The sequence below is a fragment of the Daphnia pulicaria genome, chromosome 7 (genome assembly GCF_021234035.1).
Source record: "Daphnia pulicaria isolate SC F1-1A chromosome 7, SC_F0-13Bv2, whole genome shotgun sequence".
In the NCBI taxonomy this organism is placed as follows: domain Eukaryota; kingdom Metazoa; phylum Arthropoda; class Branchiopoda; order Diplostraca; family Daphniidae; genus Daphnia; species Daphnia pulicaria.
Window position 1 is genome coordinate 18,443,917 of NC_060919.1, and position 10,425 is coordinate 18,454,341.

The following is a 10,425-nucleotide window of genomic DNA, read 5'->3' on the forward strand; positions in this document are numbered from 1 at the left end:
CCGCTTTTGTGTGTGTGTGTGATATAGGACGACGGAATGTTTTTCGCCTAGCTATATCCCAACTTGACTAGGCTACTAGTCTACTATTTGTCCTTCCTCTGATGTCTCCGTGTCGAGGACGACACACAATAACAAGACGAATAAGAAGGGAAGAAATACTTTGATTCGTTTGACGCCGAGAATTCCGCTAGGAGCGCCCCCGCAATCATATCTAGTAAAAAGGGATATGTTCAACTGCGCTGAACAAAATGCCAACGACGGAGGAGAAGCTGGGGGAAAACACAATCATTCTACGAGTCTCACAATGCCAACGCTTGTATTATTATATTTTTCGCTGTCTGTGTATATGTGTAGACGCGGCAACAAGATCCCATATATAGCAGCTCTCTCTAGCAAGACGTATAGACCAACAAACGCACACACATATATTTCTATGTGTGAAGGCTTATATGTGTATGTATCCATTCGTTTTTTTTTACTTTTCCGGGGGGGTTTCCGGTGACATTGTCTGGCTATATAATAGCAAGCTATATAGCAGCTGCAACACTGCCGGATGAACAAGTTGATGTGTGTCTACATTTATGGCTGCATAGTTTTCTATTTAGTTTATTATAGAGAGAGACTGCTATATGGCGTAATACTTTCTTGTATATTTTGCGACAGAAACTCGTCTTATTTCTTTATTTAGTCTTCTAGCCGCGTGATTCCGCTTTTTTGGGGCGGATGGGAATCTCATCCGGCGCTATATGTACTACACCCCTGCACAACAACACATACAATGCCCGTCTTCCGTCTTCTTGTATCCAGCGGCATCAGGATCAAAATGCTGATGGTGAAAAATGAGTCGCGCAATGGATGTGCGATGCGGTGAACTTCTTGCCTTACATACAAAGTTGATTGTAAAGTATCGATCAAACTGTGGCATTTTGAAAGAATTTAATCAAGGGATTTTTCGACTGTGGTGGGGATATTAGACGTGTGCAATCCTGAGCGGCAATGCATTTCTGATTACAGTAATAAAGAGACGAGACGTTGCAGGCGTGCTGTACATGTCAGCAGTTTGTTAGTAATTTGATTTCAGCCATTTATTTATTGTGAGCTCTCTCTCTCTTTTGGCGCTTTCACTCTGTGCTGACTCCACCCATTCAATTTTCGACTCGCCAAATTGATATTTAAGTGGCCAATACGTTTACAGTTGCCAGCGCCCTTTTCGCTCGAGCGATGACGAATATCCTCATTACAGAAACTGAAGCAAATGTCGACTATTCAGACATGTATAACGCAAGGTAGAGTAGGATTGTAATCTTGGCATTCATCACTTGATCTAAATTCACGTCCCCCTGATGTGAAATTAATTTTTCATTCCGTTCCAAGTCCCCCCCAAAAAACGACTATGATTATTACTAGTGTCTTCTTTTTTTGTTTGTTATATTTCAGCAGCAAAACTCAAATCACATGGGAAAATACATACACCAGCTGTAAAAAACATTCCACCTATCAGTTGATTGCCATTTTGGCTACATAGAAACTGATTTGCTTCCGGCGCTCAGTCCATTCATTAAATTCTCGACTCGGTGACTATCCTATATGCGCAATATCAATATCATCATCAACGGTTATGTCAACGGTGTTTTATTAATAACAAATTTATTCTTTGCTACAATCCGATCTTTATTGTTCCGGAGAAAATTCCGGGCTGGATGGTTTACTATGTAATGCAGTCCATAGGAATGACTAACTGGAATGAAATGGGAGAAGATGCGCCGGCAATATCTCGACTATTTAGCGAATGAGAAAAGAAGATAAAGGCCTTGATATCATTGATCGTGCTGGCAAGATAATAATAATAATAATAAAACAGGAGCCAACCAAAAAAGAAAAGAAAGAAGAAGAAGAAGAAGAACGAGAGGCAGGGAAATGATCATTCCATCTCATCATGGATCGATGATCGATTTCTTCATGCCGACAAGAGGCGGATGTGCTCTCTTACAAGCCAAGCCAAGATTAACTGAACCGCGATTGCGTCGCCCGCGCTCCCCCAGCGCTAGCACCAGCAGCAGCAGCACATCATTAGCGACGGGAAATTGAAATAAAGACTGTGTGTAATGTGTATCAGTGGCAGCAGCAGCAGTCTCAAGATGTGGGCCATCTATAATGCAAAGTATCGCTTACACATTACATATAGCCTCTCTCGTAGATACATGTATTTAGACTCTGAATTATTGAATAGGATGAGCTCCAGATAAAACTATTAGAGACGAGCTTACTATATAGACAAGGATTGATTTTATTCGTCAACCCAAATCCGTCATGGCTTACAGGACATTTGACAGTATGAAATAGTAATGTTTTCAATCCAAAAAATGTGGCTCGAGAAAATTCGAGATTCTACCATATTTATTTCTATAGCGATCGATTTGCACGCACCCCGGATTGATCGTCTATAATTTTTCTGGTTGTTGCTCTAGCTCTTATTTTGTGTAAACGAGCTGAGCTGTTGTGTTCCCGAGCTGCAACCCTGACAGCATAAATCCATTAACCGGTTGCTGCAATATGTCAACCTTGTATTTCCCCGTTGCACCTTACACAAAGGAGCGAGACTCTCAAACGTCGCACTATAATAATCAGCCGATGAATAAGTGGATCATTGAGAGCCAACCTTCTTACGAATAATTCATTTGCGATGTTATAAATTTCGTAGATGCTGCCGTGTACTACTAACTCTACTGTCCAAATGACATCTCTATATGTTACTGGGCATATTGCGCAAGAAGAGGGGCCAAGTAAAAAATTGCGTTTGGAACTGATTGCTAATCATTTATCTCGGAGCACGACGAGCATAAAAGTTAAAAAGGAATGATTATAACCTTCATACGGATGAAAATGTAATGCGCGTGACATGCGAACCGACGGCAGAAATGAATTATTGATGCGCCAGTCCTCATAAATCATTCGGCGAAAAATGACAGTGACAAACGGCCTTCAGAGTTTGATGGCAGGTGAAAACCAAGTTTTCTCTATTTCTTTAAATTTCTGAACATTCAATTCTTTTTCGGCCACACATTCCGAGAGTACGAATATGAATTCATTCAAGATGGGCGACGTCCAGTCGGGAAAGGAAAGTGTATTTCGTTGGCAAGTGGATATCAACGTTGTTTTTTAAAATAGACTTTCCATTAATATATCACACGTTTGTTTTGTTTTTAGAATATTCGGCGACGCTATGCACCCTGTTTTTTTTTTTGTGTGTTCTTTCAGTTAGACTACGTAGAATACAAGTTTGGTATAGTGGGTGCACCGAACGGGAGGAGAGAATGAATCAAAACAGGAAATTAAAAAAACAAAAAAACACGCAGAATTTTCTACAGAAACGGCAATCGCACGATCGTCTTGAATCGAGAAAAGCGTTGGCAGATTTGCGGGGAAGACGGGAGGAGGGACGCTATATTCAAATTGAATCCCCAAATATACATTTTATAATATACTGTACATTCTGTTTTCACGATTTAAAATGTATCCACCCAAATGGGCGTTGCCCAGACGGGGGCTTAGCTGATGTGTTTGTTAATTTAAAAACCGACTTTTTCTTTCTTCATGAAATGAGCCGTTTGTCTTCTTCAGATTGGAACATAGTCGCCTTTGGGTGTGGAAAAGAGCTGGCCCTTGACCAGTCGACGTTTCAGCTCGGTGACTAATAGCCTTTTCTCCTTCTTGATTTTGGTGAGGATGCCTCGGTTCTCCTGGGCTCTCCGCGAGAGATAAGGCAGAACTTCATCCACCGGCCCGTAAGGAACGTATTTGTACACCGAATAACCGCTTTGTCCTTTTCAATCAAAAAGAAAAAACAAAGATATTAAATTAATCGATTTAAGAAAAGAAAGAAAGAAAAAATTAGCCAACCGAGAGGAAATGAAATTTGGTCGCACATTCCCAGTAATTGGCCAAAGCAGATAACCTTGTCCTCGGGAGAAATGCCCAATTCTTCCATCCTGCGGGTAGGTGTTACAACAAAGGCAATTTAAACATTCAAAAGGTAAGAAAGAGTTAGTTAAGAGGAGTGTCGAATGAATTGATTACTTTTTGATAGCGAAGCGAACGGTGTCCTCGTTGTGACTGGCGACCATGGCTCCTATGCGTCTCTCATTAGTCCTGGTTTTCATGTCTTTGATGCGCGTCAGGCACTCGAGCAAAGTCTTCTCGTACATGGCCGTCGTCGCTTCGTAGGTGGGGTTGATGGGGTCCTGGTAGCCTAGCGCCGAGGCTCGAGCTCGCTCCTAATTAGAGTTGTAAAGTTAGAAGGCAAAAAGCCCCCGGAGGATTCTCTTAAAGAGGCAATCAACTTGGATGCAATCTTGTGCCACTTATTGTTAGATAATCTATAGACTATACTTGCTCCATGTAAGCTCCGCGAACAAGTTTGGCGCCGAAATAAAAGTTCTGCCGGTTGGCCTGCTCCAGATCCAGGACGATGTTGTTGTAAGTTTCCTTCAGGTAACACTGATACGTGTTGAAGACGATGGCCTGCTCACCAAACAGTTGTCAAATTTGGATTATTCATTCACCAAGACAACGACAATTGATCTGTCAGTCTGTCACAACCTTTTCCTTGTTGTACTTGCGCATCAGCTCCATCGTCAGACGGGATATGGCCGGTTGGAAATAAGACTGCTCGGCGTCGACCATCACTCGGACGTCCAAATCACGCGCCGCCTGTGTTTCATCAGATGAGAAAATTGATTGAAAAATATTTTTTTCAGGGGGGGGGGATAGAATTCTTATCTAACCGAGAAAATGGTGTTCAATCGTCGGAGCATGTTGCAGGCCATCTCTTCTTCCTCGGGGGACAGGGCTGTTATCAATGGCTCCATCCTTCCAGTTTGAAGGTTAGGCACTTTGAAGAAATCGTTCAACAGGATATTGGCGTCAATCAATCCGCTCCAAGAAAACAAATGAATCAACCTGACAAATATTTGAATGTTTAATAGGTACTATATAGGAGAAAGTCAATAATATGTAAATGATTACCCTTTTTGATCGTAGGTCATTTGTTGAAGCCATTTCTTGACAGCTGGATTGTCGGTGAGGATATCGGCCTTTTCGAATCGCTTCTCGAAGATGGCCGGCGATGCGTGCTGTTGCAAAATATTGTTGTCGGCAGAGAGGCCAGTCACTTCGGTGAAGTAGCGACGACTGCGGGCAATCACTTCGGACAACTGGAGCTGAAAGATTTAAAAATCCAAACGTGATTGATGCAATTATTTATTTGCTTATTATAATAGTTTTACTAATAATTGTGGTCGACCCAGGGCAGTCATTTTAATGGCTGCAAAGCCCGTGCTCTTGGTGGTGCCTTGACAAAAAATAAAATAAAAAACAGAAATTTTTATCAATTTAAAAATGACTAGATAAAAGTTTCTAAAAATTTCTTAATCATTTACCAGAAACGGCTTCAATGCAGCGAAGGAAAATGTCGACATTCTTTTCGCACTGAGCTTCATTGAGATAAAAATATGTCCGGGCCGAGTTAACGTTCTGGCGACGATCAGCAAACTCTCGATGGGCGTGATATCTCTTATCTGTATCCAGGGGGAAAAAGAACGGAGCTGATGGACACAGTTGGAAACTGCCGTTAGTTAAAATAAAACTTGCAGTTGTTAATGAAGCCAAGCAAAAATTTCAAATCAATAACAAGCAATGCAATCTAAACTAAACAAAACAAGGCAAGCGACTAGAATTGTATATATACCTGCTTCTGGAGTGTTGACGGCAGGATCGACTTTAATTACTTTACGGGAAATAAGAAGAAGAAACAAATTACTGGAATGAACCAAATTAATGAAATAATTTAATTCTTACCGGCTGGATCGGGGGCTACCGTGGTTGACACGCAAGATCTAGAAATAACGAGAAAATAAAACAAATATCAAACTGTCTGTGGGAATTATAGGTGAAGGCTACACACATCGCTATAAAATCAGATGGGATCATCTGATTCAATATTTTCGTCTCAACTCCGCGGTTGTATAACGACTCGTGACTACATTTCTCTAGATTTGTACAGCACGTCTAGGCTAAATCTGCTTTCCCTTTAACGGTTAATTGATATTCTCCTCTTCCATCACGTGATGAAAACACAACCCTACGAACTTGAGGTCTAAGCTAAATTTCGGAATGTTTTGACCATTTAATTTAAGGCTTTGACGTGACGAGATTCTAGAAAAGATAATCGCGGATGATTGAGGTCGTCTTTTTTGAAAGAAGAAAAAGTCGTCTGTTGCCAATAATTTACTCGTGAATATAATCCCCTAAAAGAAAAAGAAAATTGGCTACCGCCTACCGTCGACCTTGGCTCACATTAGTGTATCTGTGCCAAGTTCATTCTGTCTGGAATTATTAACTGTTGACGACAAGAGATCCGAGCAAAGTGCATCAACACAATAGGAGAGAGTCTCTCATCCGGATGTGAGCAGTTTACAAATTCATTTTGGGAAATAAATCACATGAGATATTCATTCTCGATCGAACATGTCTCCTCACGTCCCATAACTGTAGTCATCAGCCAAGCATCTGACGTGAAAATAATAAATCTGGAATCTACTAGAATATTTACGTCGCGTACGACTTTTTTTCGGAGGCCCGCCTTGGCAACGAGACTAGCAACTATTATTAGAAAGTTAAGTTTTTATTTTATTCTTTTTTAAATAAAGAATTGTTTCGGAGGGGGGTAGGAAGAAGCCCTGCTTCACTGCACTCTTTTGCGTCACTCAGTGCGTAGCCTACCAAACTGGAAATGGCGTGATCACGGACCACACCAGACAAAACAACAACAACAAAAAAGAATTGTCGCCCGTACCACATAAACCGGTAAACGAAAGAAATACATACGTACCGGAATGACTCTAAATTGTATAGTTATACAAGAATTTGTGTAGATAAACTTACGCCATTTCCTTTTCGGCGGCCTCCTCTGCACTGATGTCCTCCTCGGCGGAATAGTCCAAAATAGATTTGACTCCGAAGGAACGCATCCGTTGAATAGTGGGCATGATGTCGGTTTGATTCTCGCCAGCGACGAATTGGCCGTAGAATGTGGCTTTCATCAGTGATTTGAAAAGTCGTTTGCCAAGCAACTTTTTGCCTATTTTCATCAGCTACAGTAATTCAAAATAAGACAGAATGATATTAACTTCAACGATGAACCAGACGAAAATAGAAACGACTAAACGAAAATATAATTGACAATTACCTTCATGTTATTTTCGACCAAGTAGTTGGAGGAGCAGAGGGTAAACACCAAGTAGGCTCGAAGGACCTGTAAAGTAGTTTTACTGCGGAAAGCCGCTTCGGCGTTGTCAAAGGACAAATCGAGTGGATCTCGTCGGCCTGATGAGCTAACAGATGGAACAGCTGATGTTTTGCTGTCATTGTTGATGTCCGATTGTCGTTTGTTAATGCCCATACTTAGGGCTGGTGGTGGACTTGCCAGGCCCCGAGTTCCGATCGGAAGTACTTGTGGCCGACCTGGCAATCGGGTGTTGTGGAGAAATTGAACGCGAGCCCACTGGACACACGACCGGTTCATGGCGGAATACATCACAAATATGACAAATGTTTGGAAAGGAAAATAATAAGGAAATGGCTTCTACTTCAAGTAGTGATTTTGGTTTTGACCACACTCTACAAAACACCACATTAAACTGCGCTCGGATCTGACTTCGACAGCCGAAATATATATACCTAGCTGTACAGTGTACACTCTCCGGCATATGCACACGACGTGATGTGTCTAAGGCTACAACATCAGCGTCACTTCATGGCCGTCAACACACGGCTTACGTAATAATTATGGCCCTTCACTGTTGACAAATCTCAAAGTAAAATATATTCCGTGAAAGCTGATATATTCCCCTTCTCATTGAATCTATTCCCATTATCGAAAGAATCTATTTTGTTTTGCTTATAAAAAGATGATTTGACTATTGTTCGAGTTCTAATAACTTTCCCTAGATGGCGGGAGTATGGCGCGCCGAATCCATCACAAAAAGAAAAAATAAAGAAAATAAAGAAAAAAACGCCACCGCCATCTAGCGGTCAAATTTGGAAACTACCCCTAAAATTCTCACCTAAATTTCTCACAAGAACACTACTCACAATTCACTGTGCTGGTTATTTCCCATTTCCTTGGCGTTTCTATACAAAATCCTTATATAAATGAAGTGAAATGGTTTTTTTATATTTTATTTTTTTGTGTGATGGATTCGGCGCGCCATACTTTGCTTGCCAATTCCTTCAAAATATTTTTTTTGATTGTATGACATAATTGCTTTGATCAAAATTTATGTTAAAAGGGTCCATTATTTTGAATGAAATGATTTTTTGTATGTTAAATCATGTTTATTTTAGAGACTTCCTCATTCAAATGAGTAATAGTGTTAAATATTCATTGAATCTACAGTAAGATCAACGTGAATAAATAGTGGAAAGCAAAAAGGTATGATAAAGTCAAAAAGCAAAACAATAGTAAGCAAATGTACCATTTTTGAAAAGAACCGCGTCATTTATGGTTTTTCAATTTTCAGACACCACGGTTCTTTGTCTTCTGTCGTTGTTTTTCAGACACCTAGTAGAGGAATTTTGTACTGCTTTATTAAATCATGCTGTGTCGTCTGCGTTCCTCGTGGCTAGCTTTCACCTCACGTTTCACTGTTTTGTCGGCGGTGTATTGCTCTGTTAATGGTCGAAATATAGAAAAGTGAGATTGCTTTGATTTTCTTATGACTGTTAGTGAAATATTTTTTATTTAGAATATTTAAAATAGAGAAGAAACAAAAAAGCTGTCATAGTACAGAGTGCATCAACAATTTTTGAGTAATAACAGCAAGTTGAACATGGCAACTCAAATTGAATGTTGTTTCATTACCTTTCTGTAAAGCTAAATTTATCTTTTTTGTAGGTTTGTATGTCATTTACTCATTTCTCAAACTGAAAGACATCAACAGGCAATGAGACAGCAGTGAAGCTGCTACATAAATAAGTAGGAAAAGATGCGCACAAACATTGGTATGGTAGTTCAGTTTACACACCGAAACTTTTGACACAAACCTTTTCATTCTCAATTTTAGACGAGAATACAAAATTGGCTCGGAATATTTATTAGACCATAATTCCAATTTACTGTTTTTTAGAGCTGGTGCCCTTTCAACAACGGACCCAATGACCAACTGAGCTTTGAGACCAAGTCTTTTATGAAATAAAAAACTACTTCAGCGCAATTACCAGTTGTCAAGCTGAGTTAAAATCAGAAAGGACAACTTGAAATATTCCATATCATCAAGGCGTTGATACCAGTAGTTGAGGTAAACCAACAAGAAGATAAACCAGCCATCATGCACATTCAAAATTTCCTTAAAACCCAAGTATTGTTTCCAAATCATAAATTAGATGGAGAATCACTGCTTTTGCAATTACAGTAGAGAAATAATGGAAATAAAAGGTGGACGATGCTAAATTTCGTCGATTGACCGCCCATATTCAAATCGTGCATCAATCTGACATTCTGATGCCCTTGCCAATGAAAGTGAAGCGGCGACAGGGATCAGCATCAGCGGCCCTATCCAAATCAACAGCAGCTGCCGAGTGGTCCTTGGATCGCGAAATTACTTGCCAGTTTAGTGTCGCCTATACGCCAATTATTTCTTTGGTCGACTGCGTTGCATCGGAGTCTCAACATCACCGCGATTAGTTGCCAGAAGGAACACAGATATCCTACAGGGTAAAATTTCAATCGGACTATTTGTGGTTTAAATTTATTTAACATTGTTGTGTTTTACAGGAGATTGAGTCTTTAGTAGATTGGTCTTAGTTCGCCCCCAGTTAATCTGGCTGAACAAATTGAGTCGCAGCAGGAAACTTCTTGTGATTTTTCCATGGAAATAGGTGAATTCAAATACTACCTATCGGAACTTATTCTCTTTTTAATTTTTATTCTCTCATTCAATTTTGCTGCTAATTTCGAAACGGACAGATATGGAATTCGATTACATGTTGCAGAGTTTAGATCGTGGACCGAATCATTCATTTGGCTGAAGAAGATGTCGGTTCTCTCGGATGACTCGGCGTAATATCTCACACATCTTGTCCAGGAGCAACTCACTCCCACCATTTGGGGGTCCAAAATTCCGCTGAATTCATGTAGAAGGATCGGTAATCCAAGGCCGGAAAGATACGTAATCGAAAGGACCAAAATGTCATTCTGTCTTCTCTAAATTCAGATACGAACGTTGTTCACCCTTTCATTCGTGGCGCCATTTGTGAATACCAATTATGTATAGGAAGAGATGGATACTTTGCACCAAAATTCATGATATTAAGAATTTTAACTTGTTTTCATTTTCTTAAAAATCTTAAGTATACTGTTATATCGCG

General features: G+C 40.2%; 1 protein-coding gene and 1 long non-coding RNA gene across 8 annotated transcripts; one reads left to right on the plus strand and one right to left on the minus strand.

Moving 5' to 3' along the window:
* Window positions 1-3,104: 3,104 nt before the first annotated feature.
* LOC124348905 (proline dehydrogenase 1, mitochondrial-like) lies at window positions 3,105-7,816 on the minus strand. Of its 2 annotated transcripts, none has more exons than XM_046799300.1 (13): window positions 7,247-7,816; window positions 6,943-7,151; window positions 5,857-5,894; window positions 5,747-5,785; window positions 5,439-5,603; window positions 5,286-5,350; window positions 5,026-5,219; window positions 4,785-4,959; window positions 4,600-4,710; window positions 4,390-4,521; window positions 4,078-4,274; window positions 3,901-3,989; window positions 3,105-3,823 (listed from the first exon to the last, which is right to left on the minus strand). In XM_046799300.1, exons 1-13 carry the CDS (start codon window positions 7,592-7,594, stop codon window positions 3,618-3,620), a joined length of 1,968 nt encoding a protein of 655 aa, XP_046655256.1. In that variant the 5' UTR covers window positions 7,595-7,816; the 3' UTR covers window positions 3,105-3,617. The 2 variants fall into 2 exon arrangements, with proteins under 2 accessions (XP_046655256.1, XP_046655257.1); XM_046799301.1 differs by having other exon boundaries at window positions 5,439-5,576; window positions 7,247-7,814.
* A 206-nt stretch (window positions 7,817-8,022) lies between these two features.
* LOC124349166 lies at window positions 8,023-10,363 on the plus strand. Of its 6 annotated transcripts, none has more exons than XR_006920160.1 (9): window positions 8,023-8,491; window positions 8,617-8,752; window positions 8,805-8,868; window positions 8,954-9,060; window positions 9,186-9,356; window positions 9,442-9,772; window positions 9,833-9,936; window positions 10,025-10,203; window positions 10,272-10,363. It is a non-coding gene; the product is annotated as an uncharacterized LOC124349166 (long non-coding RNA). The 6 variants fall into 6 exon arrangements; XR_006920164.1 differs by having other exon boundaries at window positions 8,819-8,868; XR_006920163.1 differs by having other exon boundaries at window positions 8,617-8,868; window positions 9,123-9,356.
* The last annotated feature ends 62 nt before the right edge of the window (window positions 10,364-10,425 follow it).

Bases quoted from the DNA above. Each gene is read 5' to 3' on its own strand.
- LOC124348905 (XM_046799300.1), bottom strand. From the start codon at position 7,594: ATGTATTCCGCCATGAACCGGTCGTGTGTCCAGTGGGCTCGCGTTCAA. The intron at 5,786-5,856 runs GTAAGAATTAAA...TTTCCCGTAAAG, and splicing joins GGTAGCCCCCGATCCAGCCG to TAATTAAAGTCGATCCTGCC. The intron at 5,351-5,438 runs GTAAATGATTAA...TTTTTTGTCAAG, and splicing joins CTGCATTGAAGCCGTTTCTG to GCACCACCAAGAGCACGGGC.